Here is a 21,901-nt window from a genome sequence, read left to right on the forward strand (position 1 = left end):
GCTTCTTTGAGCTTCTGGTGGTACCAGGTGTCCCTTGGCTTGTGGCAGCATCACGCCAGTCTTTGCCTTGTCTTTACATGGCCTTCTCTGCTTCTTCTTCTCTTTTTTCTGTCTTCTTTTCTTATAAAAACACTTATTTGACTTAGGGCCTATCCTGTTAATCCAAGATGATCTGGTCTTGGATCCTTAAATGAATTAGCTTTATAAACACTCCTTTTCCAAATAAGGTCACATTCACAGGTTCTATGTGGGCATATCTTTTGGAATGCCACCATTCAATCTACTACAATTCTAGAAAATTTATTCCACTTTCCTTATTTATTTTTGTTGGATCTCATGAACTTTGATTTTTTAAAGCTGTGTGAGGAAACATTTATAGCAATTTAAGTTTTGTGTTGCATCAGAATTTAAGGTTGTTTCAGGAAACAAATGTTTTATTTCACATTTTAAAGTAAAGAATTATTTATCTGATTACATTTTAGTCTTTACTTCTCATGTTAAAGTAAAAAATAGGCGACTTCAGATCAGTAAGTATATCATGGTAGTGATATTAAAAAGTATTTACTAAGCTTAATATAACTCGGGTAAAACATTTCTTGCAAATTATTCACCATAATCTTTAACACAGACTGGATTATTAACTTTAGGGCATGAATTACTTTCTATCCAGGTTAATGGTTTTTGACCCTGTTACACATTATAATCACCTGGCAAACCTTTAAAAATGCATGCCCAAGACCCATTTCAACCAATGAATGCAAATAACTGGGGATGAACCTGCGCATCTATGCTTTTTAAAATTCTCCTAAGTTATTCTTATGTATAGTGAGGATTAAAAACTGACCTTGACTCTTATTAGCAGTTACCTTATTCAACACCATTTATTTATTCAATCAAGTAATCATTATGCACTTTTAAGTGTATAAGTAGTTGCAGTACATATAAGGACATCCAAGAAATGCAGGTTTATAATTTAGTAGTCACGTTGTATAATATTTTGTGTAATGTGCCATTTATTCTCCAGGGTGGTACAGCCAAATGCTTATAGAGACTTTCTCTGCTGGTCACTCTTAAAAATTCAAATCAATTTATAAAAGTAACTTGTATCACAAAAAATTAGCCAGGCATGATGATGCATTCCTGTAATCCCAGCTACTCAGGAGGCTGAGGCAGGAGAATCACTTGAACCTGGGAGGCAGAGGTTGCAGTGAGCCAAAATCACACCACTGCACTCCAGCCTGGGTGACAGAGTGAGACTCCATCTCAAAAAAAAAAAAAAAGTAACTTGTATCATTATTGCTTTAACTCTCCTGCACTCAGGTGAGTGTATGAACACACACATACACACACACACACATTGCTGGTAATAATCAGAGCAAAATAAGACTACTATGGTTGACTATCATCAGATTATACTCTTTACAAAGTCAGGAGCCTTTTAATTATTTTAGATCCCCCTTCCACAGAGTAGAAATCAATATATGCTTGTAAAAAATCACGACTGGTAGTGATCCCTATTAGTAGGAAAAGCTTGAGCAGTAAAGTTGCCTGTGCCCTGGAGAAGTGCTGAGGACTGGAAATTCCTCTAGCTTCCACCTATTTGGGAAGACCCTTGGATGTTGAGTCAACATTGGCAGGTGTGAAAGGGAATGACACCGGGGCTGGCAAGAGGATCTGGCAGCCAATTAGCAGCTGCTTGTTAGAGCTCACCCCAGACTGCTGTGTGGCTGCTCATTCAGACATTCACAGACACCCTGTCACAAATAAGCCACCTGGAGCTCTGCAGTCATACAAAGCAGCAACAGGAGTGGAGAAGAACCACGTTTGTCAGGAAGGCCCTGCGTGCAAGAGAGGGGCAGGGCAGAGAGCGGAGTAGAGCTTGGAGGCTATAGTTGTAATAAGCTTTCAGGAAAAGAGAACTGAGCACCTATTTTATTTTATTTATTTTTTTATATTTATTTATGTATTTATTTATTTATTTATTTATTTTTGACATGGTCTTGCTCTGTCACCCAGGCTGGAGTGCCAATGGCACAATCACTGCTCATTTGCAGCCTGACCTCCTGGGCTTAAGTGATCCTACCACCTCAGCCTCCCAAGTAGCTGGGGCCATAGGCATGTGCAACCATGCTCAACTAGTTTTTGTATTTTTTATAGAGACGGGGTTTTGCCATGTTGCCCAGGCTGGTCTCGAACTCATGGACTCAAGCAATCCACCTGCCTCGGTCTGCCAAACTGCTGGGATTACAGGCATGAGCCACCGCACCTGACAAGTACTTTAATCTGAGGAGTCATAGAGTCTCATACATGTGAAGTCTTGTTGATGAAAGATAGGAAGATGGAGAGGAGCTGGAGGAGAACATGATATTAAGCCAAGTATTTAAAAACTACTAATGAGCCAGGAATCAAGCTGAGTGCATTCATTCATATGTTAATCAAATACTTTTTGAACATCTTCTATGTGTTTCAGGTGTTGAGAGTGCACAGGTGAGCATGTGTTCTCCAGGGTGAAGGACACTGGGGGAGATTTAGGACAAACAAATAACAAACACACATACATTCAGGGTAACATGATAGAAATAGATGGTCAGGAGATACCACCTCAGTTTGGGCGATGAGGAAGGCCTTGACCCAAGGAGGTGACATAATGTGAGCTGAGATGATGTGGAAAGTGTTGGGGCTGAGAAAACACCACCCTGAAATGAAGACCTCAGAAGCAGCCTCAGAAGCAAAAGTTTTTCTCTGACCTTCTCCTGCCCTCCTGTTTCTCAGTCCCATTCTCTCCCAAGGTTAGCCATGGAAACTAGATCCCTCTTCCCCAGGGTGGGTCATAGAAACCAGACCCCCTCTTCCCCAAAGCCAGCCATAAAATCTAAAAATATTACTCTAACTTTTCCTCCACCTTTCTATGTGAAGACTGGCCACAAATAAATTATCTGACTTACCTTGTTTGACTGTAGGTCGTAAGACCCCCATTCCAGACAGGGTCTTGTCCAACACTCAGAATGAAGGAATGCATGCTCAGGGGGACCAAGAAGAATCTAGACAGACAGGCCTTCCTGGGTTTCCTCACTCAGTCTATTAGCATTAGATCAGATCCTTTTTTTTGGTCCAATAATATTTCTGCACAGCTGTCCATACTTGGTTGAAACCAAGTGTAAAACTGGACAATCTCCCCTGTATTTTTGGGTCTTCATCCTGAAGGCTCCCATGTTTACATGCTAAATAAATTTGTATGCCTTTTCCCTTAGTAATCTGCTTGAATGTGATTTGATTTTTCAGCGAACTTTTAGAAGGCCAAGGGCAACTTTCTTCTTGGTCCCAACAAAGGAGAAGGACAGAGATGCATGTAAAGCGGTCCCGGCAGAGGAAAGAGCAACTGTAATTGCCCTGAGGCAGGAACACGCTTCGAGTTTGCAAAGAATCAGATGATATCCAGGCTAGAATCAGAGTAAGGGCATGTTTGGAAGAAGTGGAAAAGGCAGCAGGGGTTAATGATAAGCATGTGGCCATGGCTGGGCTTCGGGAAGGGTGAGGTTTGAGGTCTTTGTGTTTTGGTCTGAAAGGGACTGAGGCTCCACTGGGTGAGCTGCTCAGGGCACATCCTGATGCAGACAGCCTGTTGGCTCTGTCAGCAGCTCTCCCATCCTCCCAGATGCAATGACTGCCAAGTTGGCTTTGCTTTGAGTATTCCAATCACACAGGGCCTGCACCTCCCTTCATTCCTTGGGGGTGATTTTAATAGTTTCTCTGTGTGCACAGTGATTTTGAGGCAGGAAATACATGAGGGACTGCAGCAGCATAAGAAGTCAGTGGTGTCAACGTCTGACAACTACCATGACTGAAAAAGTCAGATTCCTGAAGTGACTTCATTTATATTGCCATATCCTGACAGAAGCTGAGGCTGCTCTTGGTATATGAACACAGTATCATCTTATATCTATGGAAATACAAAAGAATGGGAGGGTTTTTTTTTCCTTAAGCAAAAGGAAAATATTAACTCAAGATCCAAACTGTTTTATTCATTTGTGAACTCCCACAATGCCTTGCTTACACAGTTATTTCACTGATTCTAGAACACACACTTTTCCTCATTTACCATCTGTGAAATGATAATGCATCTTACAATCCACAGTGCCTCACAATTGCCGTCACATGGTTGTCATAGCTCATGCCCACATGCTTGGTCATAGCTGCTCATGTGTTGAGTATAATTGGCATTTAAACTGTGTTCAAAATGATTACATTATGATTTGGCATTAGTAGGAACTCAGTACTTGGAAAGATACAAATACAGTAGGGAGAGGATAATTTGATATTTGTGAAGCAAATAACTTCACTGGAGAAGAGACTGCTATGACATATTTTCTCTAAAAGCAGTAACCATGTGCATTGTGGGTCTGAAGGAAGGAAGATAGCCACAAATGCATGAAGCCTTATCACGCTTTGTTACTTCAATATATGAAAAAGATTACATATTACATGCCAAGGAACTCAACAAAGGCAGGAGTAATTGACAAAGCCCTCTACATGAAGGAAATGTTCAATCTGTGTGAGGCTGTTGTGACGGGTTTATGTGTTGGACAGAATTACCATAAGGCACTGTGTCACAGTTTAATTGGCAGCATTTGTTTTTCTTTTGTAGGAATGCATAACATAATGATACATCTTATGATAGATGGTATTTCTAGGTTCCATGAAATAGAGTGGAACAAAGTAGACGTTTTTGTCTTAAGATGACTAGGGCTATGCAAATACTAGACCTCACTTATCCCATCGCGTTCAAAATGTCTCTGCAGTTCATTTACATATTACCAAAGAGCCATCCACTTGAAAACTTAAACTCAGCATTGTGTCTCAAGCGAGGTAAACCGAACTAAACATTCTTACGGCAACATGGCGGTGCGCGGTGGCTCACGTCTGTAATTCTAGCATTTTGGGAGGCCGAGGTGGGCAGATGATGAGGTCAGGAGTTTGAGACCAGCTTGGCCAACATAGTGAAACCCTATCTTGACTAAAAACACAAAAAACTAGCTGGGTGTGGTGGCAGGTGCCTGTAATCCTAGCTACTCGGGAGGCTGAGGCAGGAGAATCACTTGAACCTGGTGGGCGGAGGTTGCAACAAGCCTAGATTGTGCCGCTGCACACCAGCCTGGGCGACAGAGTGAGACTCCATCTCAAAAAAAAAAAAGAAAGAAAAAAAAAATTCTATGGCACCCAGGCAGATGATTGTGGAATACATGGCCTTAATGAAAAATAAGCTAACTGCTTAGGCAATTATTTCAAATTCAGTTTAAGAAAGTCACTGTGTTTTAGTGTCTGATTTTGAACATCAGGACTAAAGACCCCGAGGCTTTTTTCCTTTAAGGTACTGTCAGGTCAGTGTGAAAAAGCTGTTTGCCAGGGGAGCCAGTTGGAAATGAAAGAAATAATTTACATTCCTGCTGTGGGCAAGTTGTCAATCATTATGTGTGAAGCCTGTACCATCATTTTTCTCCTATAGCTACACAAGGATGCTGTCTTAAAGATGTAGTCAAGTTCCATGACAAATAGCAAGTCAATAGCTGAGGACACATTGCCTGGTGTGTGGTGGTAGAGAAAGGGCACACACCTCTATTCCCCAAACTCCAGGCCGGCTGCTTGATGTAATAGCAGGTTGTAAAGTGAAAAAGCTTCTGCATGAAAGGATAGCTTTTACATGGGGTACAGAGCGCAGAAACATTTTTTGGCCACACATTGGTTTTTCTCAGCCATGGATCATAATGATTGTCAGTAGAATCATTTGTTTTAAATGCAAAGAAGAGCTGAAATGCTTCTATGTATGATTGCTCCTCGAGATTTCTAGAAATGTATGCTAGGTAACTCAATTTACCATGCCCAAATGGAACTCTTGTTTTCTCCCTCCAAATTTTCCCTCCTAAATATTCCTAATCTCAAGAAACTTCACGCCAAAAACATTTCCACTTATCCTCAATTCTTTTGATTTCTCTACAATCAATGTCACATTCATAATCTCTATCTTCCTTGTAAATCCTGACTCAAATATTCTCACCTTCTTCACCACAACCACTTTAGTACAAGGCACCACCATCTCTTGCCCCGACTACTAGGTGAATGTCTCAGCTATGTTTTCAATGACCGCCATCCCCATTCCCACAGCAGCCAAAGTGAGCCTTTCAAGCATAAACCTAACCATATCTCTCTCCTATTTAACACCCCTCTGATGCTCACGCTCACATTTAGATTACTATGCAACCTCTCTCCACGGCTCACAATACCTGGTCCTGGGCCACCACTTTGACATCTTTTCTACCAGCCTTTTCCCCGGCTCATGCTACTACAGCCACACTGGCTTCCTTGCTGTTCCTCAAACAGGCACGGTCCTGCTGCAGGGGATTTGCACTTGCCACTCCCTCAGCCTGGAGTGCTGATCTCTGCATGGCTTCTTCCCACACTTGGTTCACATCTCTGCCTAAATGAAACCTCCTCAAATAAGTCTTTCCTCATCACCCTTCTGAAGATCTGGTCACTGTCTATCCTCTTACCCCACTCTATGTTTCCTTATAGTATGTGCCACTAGCTGATATCATTACAGACTTATCTGTTACCTGCTTATTGTCTTTGTCCGTCTCTAGAATGTAAGTTCCGTGAGAGCAGGGGCTCTGTTGGTTTTGTTCCCAATGCATTTCTAAAGACTAGAACAGTGCCTGGCATATAGTAGGTGTTCAGTAAATATTTTCATTCAATATAAATACTGCATATACTTCTTCATACGTCACCTTCCCAGTTGTACACTTTCTAGGCATACTGGGCCCTCACAAAGATGTATAGAGTGTGGACTGCCTTTCAACTGAAGCATTTTACCTGACATGACAACTGATGGCAGCACCCAGGGATGGCAATGAGATGGTGTGTGCATCACCCAAGTGGCCCTCCACAGTCAAGCAGGTCACCGAAGTCTGTCTCTGATGACCTTGCCTCCAATGTCTCCCTCTGTCTCTTTCTTTCCCATTCTTCCCCTGGCAGCAGTTCATTCAGTGGGTATTTTTAAGCACTGCTTTGTGAAGGGCACTGTGTGAACATATAGCTGAGCCCTCCAAAGTCAGGTCTTCAAGGAGTTTGGTGTCTGGTGGAGGGGCATGACGAACCCACATAAATATAAGGGCTGTTAAAAGGTGAAGTGTCTTGCCCCAGTGGAATAAGGCACTGGAAACTGAAATTGGCTCATCTGACGCTGAGTCCAGCCTCTTATCCACTCTGCCGCCTTGCAGCCCACCCAAGCCGGCCTTCCTATGGCGCTCCTCTGTAGTTTTAATCTTTGTTCTAAATCCTCCTTTTCCCCTTCTCTACATTCAAAGCACCAAATCCTGCCCTTCTTGGTAAAGTTATACATCAGCTGATGATCAGATCAGAGTAGTTCACAGTAAGTGAGAATGACTCATAGATTTAGTTCTCTCGGGTGGCGTTTGCATTGTAGCTTTTCTGTCCCGTTGCAGCCAGTCACAAGGAGATACGTGTGTGGGTTTATCTGTTTCTCTATTTTTTTGCGGGGGACTGCAGGAGAAAGGATGCTACCTGGGGTCTGCTTATTTACTGTGTCTTTCTACCTCACCCTGCCTCTCAGACTCCCATGGACCAAAGCATGAAGTAGGTCTGGCCATGGGTATTTCTCCTTCTTTAGTACAATTTCTGAAGGGAAGGCGGTATTCCATTCTTGGCATTTGGGAGGTGGTGAAACAGGCACCCACTCTTTTCTCTCTCTCTCTCTCTCTCTCTGTGTATGTGTGCGTGCGTGTATGTACAGTGGTGCTACAGGGTCATTTATACCAGCACGCCTCATAAATTGCACCCCTGTTCATCTTGTGCACCATGTGCCCTCCGGTGGCTGCCATGAAGAAGAAATGGAACTTCCTAAGGCAGCCATCCTGACAGACACTATTGGAAACTTTCTCTGTAAGGCTGAGAACATGAGGGAAAGACTGTGGATGTTCATTCTGTTGTTAATCGTATCTCTGTTGCAAGACCAGCCTAGTGTACCACCTTTCATGATAGAAGACATCTGTGAATAGAAAATAACAGGAATTGGTGGCTTTTCTCATCAAAATTCAACCAGTTCTCTTCAGACACTTCTTCACCTGTAAAATGGGAATGGCAACAGTGTGCATCTCATAGGGTTCGGGTGAGGGGAAATATATCAGGATATATGACATATACATGACATATATGTCAGACTCAGAACACTCTCACACAAAAGTGTCTTTAGGTCAATCAACAGGGATTTATTTGCCACCTCCAGTGTGCTAGAAACTGTTCTAGGAGCTGGGGATACAGGAGTCAACAAACTAATCTATTCCCTGATAGGGCTGATGGTGGTTAATAATCATGATAGCCAAGGCATAGGCAGGATCCAAATCCCCGCAGTCTAGCTCCAAGTCCCCAGTCTCCTCCATGACTCCATAGCGCCTCTTGTTCACTGAGCAAGAGAACGCGAATAATACACTAGCCATGACATTGTGAGTTGAGATCCTGGACCTCAGGGATAAAGACCTGTACTTAGCAGCCATCTACTTTGAAGCTGCTAGCTGAAACCTGTCCAAGAACATAACACTGGGGAAAGGAGGTTTGAGAAAAAAATTCTTGAGCAAGATTGACAATTAACAAAGGGGAAGATAAAGGAAGAGGGACTAAAACAAACTCCCATTATTGTTATTATAACTATTATTCCCTGTGTCATCTAGAGGAGTCAAGTAACCTAAGGAATCAAATTCAATGAAAAAAATATTGGTTGCATATCCACTCTGAGCAAAGAGTGGGTGTGCAACAAATATTTGAGCAAGGCATGAAAATGATTTTTCATTAGACACATACTTTAGAATTTCATTTTCTAAAATAGCTTTGTTTGATGGTCAATGAATTCAATAAACAATTTTCCAGGTTTTTATACATCTAGCAACTCCATGATCACACAGTGTATTTATCATCTATCATTCTCTAGTTACTGAATATCGGTTGGGGTTCCTGTCCCCCAGTTTTCCACGCATTTAGGCCCTCTTGCATGGTACCCTATCCAGGTCATCTTTTTCCCCCGGTGAGCTCCCACTAATCATCTTAGATTTTCTGAGATGGTTTTGGTTTCACATATTTTGAGTGGGGGCTTACAAACAATAATAAGATTATCCATAATTCTAAAATTCTCTATTCTTTTCTCTGATTAAAACCTTTGTGGGCCAGGCACACTGACTCATGCCTGTAATCCCAGCACTTTGGGATGCCTACATGGGAGGATCACTTGAGCCTAGGAGTTCACAATCAGCCTGGGTAATGTAAGGAAACACCGTCTCTACAAATAATAAAAATAAATTAGTCAGGTGTGGTAGTGTGCACCTAGTCCCAGTTACTTGGGAGGCTGAGGAGAGAGCACTGCCTGAGCCCGGAACGTTGACGATGCAGTGAACCGTGATTGCACCACTGCTCTCTAGCCTGGGTGACAACAACAACAACAATAGCAACAACAACAACAACAACAACAACCATAACAAACATAAAACACCAAAATAAAACAAACCCCCAAAAACCTCTGTGGTGGGCTGATTGCAGTAATGGTCTCATTTCTTCATCCTTCCCTACTTTCAAGCTATTTACCGTGTGATTTTGCAGTTGCTCCTATTGAGAGGTGAACTATATCCTCCCCTCCCAAGCTGATTTTGAGTGTTCCATACAGCTTCCTTTGGCCAAGTGTTGGCAGATGTGATGTAAGCAGAGGTGTAAAAAAGCGCTTGCTCATTTTTGTTTGTTTGATGCTTGCTTTGTTCTGAAGACATGTCTGCGATAGCATACTAGAGAGTGGGGCACAGGGAGCCCCAGCTGTTTCAGCTGAGACCCTCCCAGGTCTGTCAACTCTCATATGCCAGAAGACTAGAGGCAACTGCCAGATGTGAGGGAGCCAGCTGAGATCAGAAGAAAATTGCAGCCAAGCCCAGCCTAAATCGCTGACCCACAAACTGCAAGCTTGGCTAAACAAATGTCTATTGCTTTAAGCCACTTCATTTTCAGACAGCTTGTTCCATAGCATTGTTGAGGCAATGGATAACTGATAATGCTTCCCATAAATCTTAGGAACTTGGAAGCTGCCCCTCCATTTGCCCTCCTTTAAGGAAAAAATTGAATGCTGTTTGCAAAGCATTGTATAAAATGCTTTATTAGATTATCTTATTGAATCCTGACAATAATACCTAGAAGATAGATATAATGTTATTATCCAAATTTCAGAGGCAAGGAAATTGAAGCATAGAGAAGGTTAAGTGACTTGACCAAAGTGCTTTTAGAAAAGCAGAGATTCTACAACTGGTCTTCTAAACCTTGGAAGACTGCTTTTAGCCACTGCTGCCTGCCATTTACTCTTTGGAGTCTCCATTCTACCTGTTCTGCTGCCTACTTCTACCCCCTAATTAGGAGAAGACCTTGTGTTCCCATTTGGGATACAGATACCACTTTCATACTGGGTTTACTCCTAATATTTCTGTCCATACCACTCATGTAGATGGTTGTCTTCCACATCAGTCTGGAAATTTTTTGAGGGTAAAGACTGTAAAATACTTACATTTTTTTCCCTACAACTCTATGCAGTAATTTTTTTCAAAAAGATCATATTCATGTTTTAAGGTAGTTACTCCATAAAATATATAAAAAGGTAAAAAATACTCTCCTAGAAAATATATGCATATTTAAAAGGGCATTGTTATTCAAATTAATCTAATTTGTGGAATACACAGTAGAGGGATTTCTTCATTTTGTTAAATAGTTTTAGTTATATGGTATTTGAATGTAGTGTTTGAATGTCTACAAAAATAAAACTCTCCTGACTCATTTATAGATTAAATCCAGAAGCAGGGATTAATACAAAACTGGTAGTGAATAAGTTTTGTTTTGCAGTTAGTTTCTGCATTTAAGAAATTGCTTTATGGTTCAGTAACTTGCCCTGCACTTTAGGTACGCTGCCACCAGGTGGCAGCAGGGTGCCAGGCAAAAGGCTTGTAAGCAAAGAATTTGTGTGCTTTCTGAGGTTCAAGGTAACAGCTCTTTCCTTAAGTTCAAAAAGATTTTCAGGCCACTGATTTCCAATTTAGCATAATACATTTCTTTACTAAAATAGCTAAACTAAAACTCTAAGCCACCCTAAAATATCTTTAGAACAGATATAAATTCTAAGCTATAAAATCACCTAACTCATTATTACTTCTCTTCTCTAGCATCTAATTATTTCCGTAATGGCTTATACACCATGATGGCTTATATAAATCTTATACACCTACCTAATGATAGTGTTAACCATTGTAATTTACTTTGAATCTTTATTATCAATCTCTGCCATGGCACTGTGTATGTTAGTTTTCAAAATTCTCAATAGTTTTTCTCTAGGTAAAAAAACCTATCCGGCTTTCCTTTCACCTAAGACAGCAGAGGTTTATCTTTTCAGTATTATCTGAGATCTTCTCTTAAGACCAAAAGTATTTCTCCACCACAGTGGCATGAACACTGTTTATTTGCATTTCATGTGTGCATTTGCGAATATGGAGTACTTTTGCTTTCATATTTTCTATACTATATAATAATCTACTAGAATATTTCCCCTCTCAAAGCTCTTAGAAGCACAGAGGCAGTTTACCATACTTTAACAGAACTATAGCTGGATTTTTAATTTTTTTTTTTTTTTTTTTTTTTTTTTTTTTTTTTTTTAGCAACAGGCTGTGCCCTAAATATCTCAAGAAAAGACTTCTTTAAAGAACAAAAATCTCCGTGCAAAATTAGCAAGATACAGGAAAAATGGTAACTGGGCAAAATACAGGGAAAAAAGGTACCTGATTTCATTATAATATATAAAGCTCTGGAACAGATTCTAGGAGAGTTTAGATTTACAGGTGATAAATTGAGAATGAAGCTATCCCTAACCGCTGAAGCACTACTCTGCTGTGTTCGAAGGTCCTCTGCTTCAAGCACAATGAGGTCTGGGAGGCTGAGGGTTGATGCTGACGATTGAGGGTCAATGCTCATGGAGAAAGAAGACACCAGCAATTCTGTACCTGAGCACAATTAGAAAAAAAAAGGAGGGGAAATGTTCAGCTTCACCTTGAAAGTTGTTACACAAAGCTCTCCCTCTCACGTTCACCAAATCCAGGAGGGGAAAGACTTTGAGCAGGAGTAAGCCATGAGGGTTTGGACAAGGCTGGTAGGGAAAAATGATATGTCCTGGGCATACTGGGAAGCTGAGAGTTCAGGGCAGGTGAAAGGGGTTGGTGATGGGAATGAGGGAGGATAGCATCTGAGCGGTAAATCCTGGAACTAGAGTTAGCACATCAAGCAGGGCTATCTATGCGCCCAGGGTAAGTTCTGGCTGGAAGAAGCAGATGGCAACTAAGCTGTGAAAGTAGGCTCCAAGAGACCAGCTCCCAGTCTAACTCTGGGGGAGGGATCTGGGGAAGTCAGTAAGAAAAACATAGAGGGGCAAAAGAAAAATAAAATAGGAGGAGAAGAGAAAGGGATGGATCATAAAAAGCTCTTATTTGATTTTGAGTCTCACAGGAAACCCATGAAACCAGCAGGGCAGATATTTATTATCCTCTATTTACAAATGAGAAACTGAGTCCCAGAGGGGGTAAGTGACTTTTTTTAAGGTCAACATACCGAGGGGCGGATATAAGATTCAAAGTCAAGTGACCTGATTCTGAGCTAAAGATGAAAGAAAAGAGGGCACATTTGAAACCCTGACACACACACTGTATGTCCTACTCTTTGCTTTATAAACAGTAAGTAAAATTTTCAAACAATGGAAGCTTAGCCTTTTAAGGGTCAAACGGAAGCAGCTTTAGCCACGGCTGGAAAGCATTTCTGAAATGTATTATATTTGCCCTTGTCTCCTTTGAAAACTGACTGTAATCTACTCTCTTCTTGATACATGGGTTATAATTATAAAAATTGACCATATTTATGAACTTCTAATTCAGTGATACCCTCAGGTTCTATGGAGGCACATGAGTTTTTAAAAAAATTAATTTTTTTCTGCTCCACCTAATACATTCATGGCTAGAAATAGCTGTGTAGCAGAACTGACTGAGTCAGCTCCTTCTTCCCTCACAGCCACCTCTTCTTTCTTAAGTGTGTCAGCTGCTGGTCCCTATCCACTGTTTCTGATCAAGTCATTCCCCTTATTAAAATCCTTTAGTGACTCCCTCTAACCACTGGTTGCAGTAGTTTGCAAAACAGGCTGCACATGAAAATCACTTGAGGAGCTTTTAAGACCTCCTGATACTCAGGTGCCAACACCAAAGATTTCAATTCAATTGTTTAGATATGGGGCCCTCACCTACAGGGATTAACATAAGCAGCATGAACTTTTGCTTCTGGCCAAGGTAGAATAATGGGGGCTAGATTTATCATTCCAATGGAAACAACTAGTAGTCCAGATGTATGTATTAAACAATGGTTTTCAAGGCAATGGACATGAGGCATTGAAGGACAGTGATCCCTGAGAGACGGACAAACAAAATGAGCCCTGCAATTGCCGCTGAGAGAATTTCTAGGCCATGGAGCAGGGAGGACGAATTCAGAAGGAGTCTGCAAGACTCCTTAAATAGAAAAGATGAAGCAGAGAATCCAGGGATACTAGGGTGGCTAGAGTGTGCCAGGTAGAGTATTACAGAGGAGAGAGTTTTGATCAGTACATGTATGTGAGGAAATGGTATAAAACCAAATGAAAAACCAGCTAAAAAGATGAGTGGGAATAGTCCTTAAAGCTCAAACTGGACTGGTAACACTGAGAATTGCAAACGATTCAAACTGGGAAGCCCTGAAATTCAAAGGGCATTGGTCAAGTACTCACAAGGGTATCGCCCTAGTGGTGGGGAAGTATTGTCAGTAGACAAAACAATACTCTGGCCTTGCCTAACGAACCTTAAAAACAAGACCTAAGAGATCAAAGACTATTCAAAAACTTCCCTGTATTCTAGAGCAATACCCGAAAATATTTGTAGGAATAGAAAAAAATATTCAGCATCCAACAAGGTAAAATTCATAATGTCTGGCATGTAATAAAAATGACCAGATACACAAAAAACAGTAAAGAGAAAAATCAATAAAACCTAAACCCAAACTGACACAGGTGTTATAATTAGGAGACAAAGATAATAAACCAGTAATTGTAAATGTATTGCATATGTTCCACAAGTTGGAGGAAAGACTGAGCATGTTTAATATAGACAGAAAATATAAGAAAGACCCAAGTCTAACTTGTGAAGATGAAAACTACAATCTCTGAGATGAAAAATACACTGCATAGTAACAGTGACAGATTAGCTATTCTAAGAAGAAAAGATAAGTGAACTTAAAGACATAGCAATAGAAACTATCCAAATGTGTCACAGAGAGAAAGAAGACTGAAAAAAATGAATAGGACATTGGTGAACTGTAGTCCAACTTTAAATGACTTAATACTGATGTATTTGGGGTTTCTAAATGAAAGGAGAAATAAGAAGGTGAGTAATAGAAAATATTTTGATGCTGGACATTGTGGCTTACAACTGTAATCCCAGCACTTTGGGAGGCAAAGATAGGGGGATAATTTGAGGTCAGGACTTCAAGACCAGCCTAGCCAACATGGTGAAAAGCTGTCTTCACTAAAAATACAAAATTAGCCAGGTGTGGTGGCACGCGCCTGTGGTCCTGGCTACTTGAGAGGCTGAGGCAGGAGAATTGCTTGAACCTGGGAGGTGGAGGTTGCAGTGAGCTGAGATTGTGCCACTGCACTCCAGCCTGGGTGACAGAATAAGCCTCTGTCTCAAAAAAAAAAAAAAAAAATTAAGAGACAATGACTAAAAAATTTCCAAAGTTGATGACAATGATAAGCCTCATATTTAAGAAGCTCAAAAAACTTCACACATAGAAAACATGAAAAAAATGATACCAATGTACGTAATAATCAAATTGCTATAAACCAGTGAAAAAGACAACACTGCGATTCCTCAAGGATCTAGAACTAGATGTACCATATGACCCAGCCATCCCATTACTGGGTATATACCCAAAGGATTATAAATCATGCTGCTATAAAGACACATGCACACGTATGTTTATTGCAGCACTATTCACAATAGCAAAGACTTGGAATCAACCCAAATGTCCATCAGTGACAGACTGGATTAAGAAAATGTGGCACATATACACCATGGAATACTATGCAGCCATAAAAAAGGATGAGTTTGTGTCCTTTGTAGGGACATGGATGCAGCTGGAAACCATCATTCTTAGCAAACTATCACAAGAACACAAAACCAAACACCGCATGTTCTCACTCATAGGTGGGAACTGAACAATGAGATCACTTGGACTCGGGAAGGGGAACATCACACACCGGGGCCTATCATGGGGAGGGGGGGGAGGGGGGAGGGATTGCATTGGGAGTTATACCTGATGTAAATGATGAGTTGATGGGTGCTGACGAGTTGATGGTTGCAGCACACCAACATGGCACAAGTATACATATGTAACAAACCTGCACGTTATGCACATGTACCCTAGAACTCAAAGTATAATAATAAAAAAGAAAAGAAAAGAAAAGAAAAAGACAACACCTTAAGTGCAGCCAGGGGGGAAAAAACTGACCCATTATGCACAGAGGAACAACAAAATGGCAGCAAGTTTCTTGTTATAAATAATGCAGAAGAGAGGCTGGTGGATCAGTATCTTTAAAGTACTGTTACCTTAGAATTCTATACCCAGCAAAACTATGTTTCATAAATGAAGGCAAAATGAAGTATTTTTCAGACATACAAAAGTTGTGAAAATTTATCACTAGCAGCCTCGCACTACAGAATAATGTCAAAGACAGTCCTTCAGGTAGAAGGAAAATGACACCAGATAGAAATACACAAAGGAATGAAGAGCTTGGTTGGCTTCAAGGGTGTGTGACCTGTGTGGGTTACACAAGGTCCTGCAAATAGAAGGGCCTTGTGCCAGCTTTAATGTTTTGATGTTACTGGCTAAAAATTTTTAATACTTTTTGAACAAGGGGCCCTATGTTTTCATTTTGCACTGGTAGTTGGTCCTGATGAAGAATACTTTGTAGCCCATAGGGGTGGAGGCAGAGACTGGAATGCTGAACTTGGCTCTGAAGATCCAGGCCATATGTTCAGGCATGGAATAGGGAAGAGATGGAGGTGGCTTCTTCAGAGGAAATTTGGAATGTTTTAATTTTAATCATGAGAAGGGTGAATGAACAGATGTCTACTAAAATAAAAAATTTTAAGGTAGCAATTTCTGGGTAATTAGAACACAATTTTCCTTTCTGCACAGAGATAGATCATAAATGGCTATAATCGGAGAGTTTCAGTGCTTTCTGAAGTTCATTTGTTGCAGAGCGTTCAAAACTGTCTCTTCAGGCCAAAATCCCTTGTTTATTGTGTGTGTTTTACTATTTCTGATATCAATACTTTAATAATGCCTGTTCTGTAATGACCTGGAGGCACTGCAAGAATGTAAATTACTTTACATGCAAAATAAGAGCTATATTATTTTCAATGGCATTTTAGTGATTAAATGCATTTTATTGTAGTATAATTCTATTTTAGTTTAGGTCAAAGCTCGAAAGTTGAGAGTAGTATAATAAGTGTGGACATGCAAAAGATGCTGAAAGGTAGTAGAAATAATAATGTCAGACCTAGACCATCACCACCTTCCAGAACATATATGAAAGGACTAGAAATTAATGTTAAGTGTGTATTTATTTGGGAGACTGTCCATCCTATATGAGGACATATGTCAGGGTGCTTTTCCCCAAACTTGGGCTGGCTGAGAGAAGTTTCAAGAGAATCCCTGGAACAGCTTGCAATTTGGATGCAGGGGTTGGAGTTGGTAGAGTCCAGAAGCTTTACCTGATATATGCCTGGAAAAGTCTAAAGTTCAGGGCTGGTATCTAGCTGTCCTGAAGGGTTGTGGGGAGCCAGCTGTACTGTACATAAGTATAAATGCAATGCTTAAATCCACAGATAATTTATAAAGTTTGCCTACACTTGAATACTCACATCCAGTCATTTAGTTGAAGCCTTCGGCTTTGATTAAAGTGGTTAATATTTGAAGTGTTGACTGATGTAGCCTCCCTGGTGTGGAAATATGAATATTTCTCATTTATTATGTCCCGTGGTGAAAGCATAACCTTTTACTTAAAATAATTGGTTTGAAAATGGAATTAGAATATTCATCCTCCTATTCTTCCCCTGCAATTTGTGAATTTAGTAATTATTCTTCTTGGTTATGAGCATAAGTTACCATTTACCTTTATTCAATATGTACACACACACACACACACACACACACACCACACACACACACACACACACTCTCATAGAATGCAAAAAAATTAGGAAATAAAGTTATTGCAACTTTAGCAATGAGAGTGGGGTAGATAGAAGTGTGACTTTATAATGCTGATCATGAAATAAAAACATCAAAGCAAGTCTAAATCTGATATTCATAGGATGATAGCCCGACTGCATTTAAAGCAAATAAAGTCACATTACTCAAGAATTAATGAAAAATTGGAAAGTTTCCTTTGAAAATCTCTTAGCACATCTCCAAGTGGTTAGCTTTCCTGGGAAAGCTGCAAATTAAATCCACAACATTGAAAGAATAAAACCTGACAGTCCTAAATTAAACAGTCATGTAAATATAGTTTCCAAAGCTATTAGGCAAGAAGCAAATGATTTTCTAATCAATTTACTGTTGGAAAAATAATGCCAGATTATTTTCATGGGGCATGTGAAATAATTTTCATGGGACACATGTGGATATTGCTACCTTAGCAATCTTATTTAGTTCTACCCAAAGGTATTTAAAAAACAACCACTGATGCTGAAGTTATCTGTAATCATATCAGCAGCCTATCTCCTCATCCTCCATTCTCTTCCCCTCCACCAGCCGACCTTTGTATCAAATGCAGGCTACACTTGCTCTTCTCTTTTCACTTAACATAGAACAACAGTTACCGGAGCAATCTGGTTCCCTTAAAACTAGCGACTCATTACAATGATTCAGGATGTGAACTTCCCTAAAAGGCTTTGCTCTAAATCAAGGTGACTGCACAGTCCCTTTTAGGCCAGAAAACAACAAATTATGCGTTCTTAGTATAGGATTATTCAGCCCATATATTATATGAGACTACTTCATATTTGGGTATCTCTCTCATTAGCTGGGATAAACAAAAGTCTTGAATTTGAGATCATTCAAAATCTTTGTGAGCCAAAAGGCATGCACACATTTTGCCTTTTTCTTATTTTAAAACCCAGTAAACCAAAACCATCACATGAACTACCCAGTTCTACTGGGCATACAAATTTTGTTTTCTGATTTCCAAGTCTGAAGGTTCAGATCAACTTTTGTCCATAATTAACATGGACAAAATTAATCTGCTGAGTTAAATGACATGCAAATCCTCACCATCAAGAGTGTGAACTTGCCCATAAAGTTGTCACACGGAAAATTAAATTCAATCAGCTTACTTTAAGGAAAATATACAGAGTTAGTGGTAGACACCGATGGCATGCTCCAGGCCAGAGGATTTTGGCCTCCAGGTCTAAGAGACAGTGACTATGTTTTCAAATTTTGACACAATGCTTGTGACAGGCACTTCTCCCTGTATTGAAGCCAGGAAACTGTTAAGAGCCAACATGGGTGGAAAAGACCAATTTTCTGTCTCAGCTCAAGGCTGATTGGCCTCATGGGTGGTGTTGGATCAGTCCCTAAGCCCTGGCAGTAAAGCCAGGGGCCATCATCCCCATAGTCACTGCAGCTGTCTACAAGGTCTGGCTGCAGTCACTAAACAAGGATCTCTAGGCCACAGGTACCCCCAGCACTGGGGAAAGTGAGTGCCCAAGCTTACATCTTAAACACTAGTTCAGGGCTTTGGATTTTGAGAGACATAGAGCCTCACATTGTAAGTGATCCTTACTTCAGTGAAAACATATAATCGAGTCCTGTTGAAATCCATTCTTTACAATGGGAGATTATTGCTAATGCTAGCTAGGTGAATGATTCATGTGCTACCTATTATAAATATTAATTCTTCAATGGGTAGCAGCGTGATTCAGAAAACGTTACGTAGGGATATTTTTCAAGCTATTCCGTTAACTCATTAACTGGGATGCAACTTAAGTTGGAAGCTTGTTTGGTTGATGTATGGAAGGTACCCCTTTAACAAATATCTATGAGTAACCATGTGATGAGCATCAAGTTCTTGACAGAGAATTGAAATCTTAGCCTGATGAGGCCAAAAAGCAATACAGTTTCAGTTAGTTCCATACAGTTAGTTTCATACAGACTGAATGAAACTAACCAAAGGCTTTATGTTAGACAATGAGTCTCTTTTGAAATAATGATAGCTTTTGTGAGGGCATAAGCAGCAAAAAGTTAAGAAAGAGTTACTTATGGCCATAGAATCACATTAATTTGTCTATTTAATGTGACTTTTAGATTCAAGAACAATTTCAATACGATGTTCTAGAAAAGACATTCTTTTTTCAGAAAGACTTTTAAAAGGAAGGAATAATTAGTTACTAATAATAACCATCATTTAAAATAAGCAGTGGCATGTAATGTGTAGAACCTGGACTTTTGGCGAGAAAGTGACATAAGAGTAGAACGGAGCACTTTTGAACCAGCAGAAACGTATTTATTTTATCTCTTAGTTCATGAATGACGGTTTTATTCAGTCATTTACTATAAAACTAAAACTATTTTTAAAAAAATTAAGTGATTTCTCATTGTTACTGTTAAAAAGAAATGTGTGCTATGCCAAATATAATTCAAATGCATGACTATTTTATATTTTCACGTAATTCCTTCATTTATGCTAGAAAACAACAAAAGTAAAAATGCAACGAGAAAAGTATCAAAACTATTTATGCAGATTTAGTTGATCTCTTTGGGCTTGACTATATGGCAACATATGTTGGCCAGTTTTTATATGAAATCTATGCTAAGTGTATGAATAAAACAGAGACAACATAAGATTAGACACTAGCTTCAGAAAATAAAATTTTGATAATACAGCAGCCTGTTTAGTAAGAATAAAAGCAGTCTCTTGGAGCGTGGGATTTGTGTATGTGATTAAGAAATAGACAAGGAAACATAATAGAGATAGAAAACTAAAAAAATGATAATTTAAATCTTTAACAGTGAATATGAGCAAAGATCAGAATAGGAACCTATTTATTATCATATCTATATCCTATAACTGAAAAAATTTCCTAAAAAGGAAAACACAAAAAGGCTTGGAAGATTTTCTTGGATAATGCAAAATACCCTGAGAGTTCTCTCTTTACCTCTTAGTTCCCCCACATTAAAACTTCAAAAGACAGTGACTCTGGAGCTTGAGGGAGATCGATATTTAAACCAGAAGGTGTATCTATAAATCCCCATTTGATATCCAAACAGTTATAAAAAAAGAAAAATAAAATTTAATTTATCAAGGGTTGAATAGTTAAGGTGTCACTAAGAGACCAACTTACATTAATAAGTTCAACCTCCCAGATTTTTTTCAACAGGTCCATCGATGTGTAGCCATTAATTAGAAAGGCTTTGGTGTAGTCACCCAGTTCAATGGAATCCAGCCACTCAGCTACAGAGGTGGGATGGTAGCCATCATGCCCAATGGGTCTCATCTGTAATGAAGAAAATTACATTAGGATTAAACTGTATACTTTGTGTCCCAACAACAGAATGCAGATTTCCCCTTGAAAATTTATTTGACATGAAGAACAGGTCTTTCTGGAGATGGAAATAAGGAAAAAGAAAACACTTTCGGATGTATTTTCACAATTCTAAATCATTAATAATTTTCATGCTGAATTAGTTTTCAAAATATACCCAGAAATTTCCAATTTAGCTGCTAGATTAACTCTATATTTGGAAGAGCTAAACATGTCAAACTTCTGTCATAGACATTATTGGCATTCTGTTGGGTGGAATTAAAAATGATGTCAGTTGAATGGTATTAAATTCGACACGAAGGCACCAGGAAGTGCACTTTCAACATATAGATGATAATTCTCATATGCACAGCATCAAAGCATGTGAAAATACTGCATGACTTAAACATTCAAAGGGAATTCGTGCTTATGCAAGACATGTATTGGAGGTAGTGCAAACATGCTGGAGAAACATACTGCTGCGGTGAACCAGTAAAGGAGAGGAGGCCTTTGGGTATTTTAAGACCATGTGTTCTGCATCGACTCTACAGTATGTTAGACATGAATAGAGAACTTGCTGGCAGACAGGCATCTATTTTTTGTCAGCTATATACAGATTTTTAAAAAATACTTTAGGAGAACAAAGAAATGTGACAGCAACATAATGTTTCTGAGTTTAAATTGGAGTGTGAAAGTAATTTAAGCAAGAGGAACTTCTGGGTTTAAAATTTTGTATGGATTATTCTGGTCCTTTAGCTTTTATTTGAAATTGTAGCTGAATTTGTGGTTCTTGGTTTTCGAAGTGACTCACTTCTAAAACTTGGGCTGCTTTGCATGCTACGACGTGTATCTAATACTTCAGTTATTAAGGGGAGCTGGCACCTCATCAACCTGATGGGGGCCTTCGGTAAAATTCATGATGGAAACAGCAATGCTGGGCAAAACGCAACATAGATTTTCCTCTTCCTTCAATTCAAAGAGATAAATATTAATGGAAATCTATATGATTCTGATTTGCGAGCAGAGAAAAGATTAGTCTGGGCATCAGGGATTCAGATTTTAATCTTAAACAGCGTAAGCTTTCTGTCACTGTGCACGGTTCTCATTTTTGAGATTCTCCCTACTCCCTCATTTTAAAGTTACTTTTTCTTTTTTCCTGTTATTCCGCT

The 21,901-nt window shown here is 39.6% G+C and overlaps 1 protein-coding gene across 14 annotated transcripts in view; it reads right to left on the minus strand.

Annotated features, from left to right (window-relative positions):
* The window catches only part of ANKS1B (ankyrin repeat and sterile alpha motif domain containing 1B), a 1,295,786-nt gene that overhangs the window by 301,950 nt on the left and 971,935 nt on the right, over positions 1–21,901 (minus strand). For all 14 annotated transcript variants that reach the window (XM_050749329.1, XM_050749335.1, XM_050749332.1 and 11 more), the window contains one exon: positions 20,553–20,705. In XM_050749329.1, the coding sequence (XP_050605286.1) occupies positions 20,553–20,705 (153 nt within the window). The remainder of the gene's footprint in view (positions 1–20,552; positions 20,706–21,901) is intronic.

This window comes from Macaca thibetana, chromosome 11 (genome assembly GCF_024542745.1).
Source record: "Macaca thibetana thibetana isolate TM-01 chromosome 11, ASM2454274v1, whole genome shotgun sequence".
NCBI classification, from domain to species: domain Eukaryota; kingdom Metazoa; phylum Chordata; class Mammalia; order Primates; family Cercopithecidae; genus Macaca; species Macaca thibetana.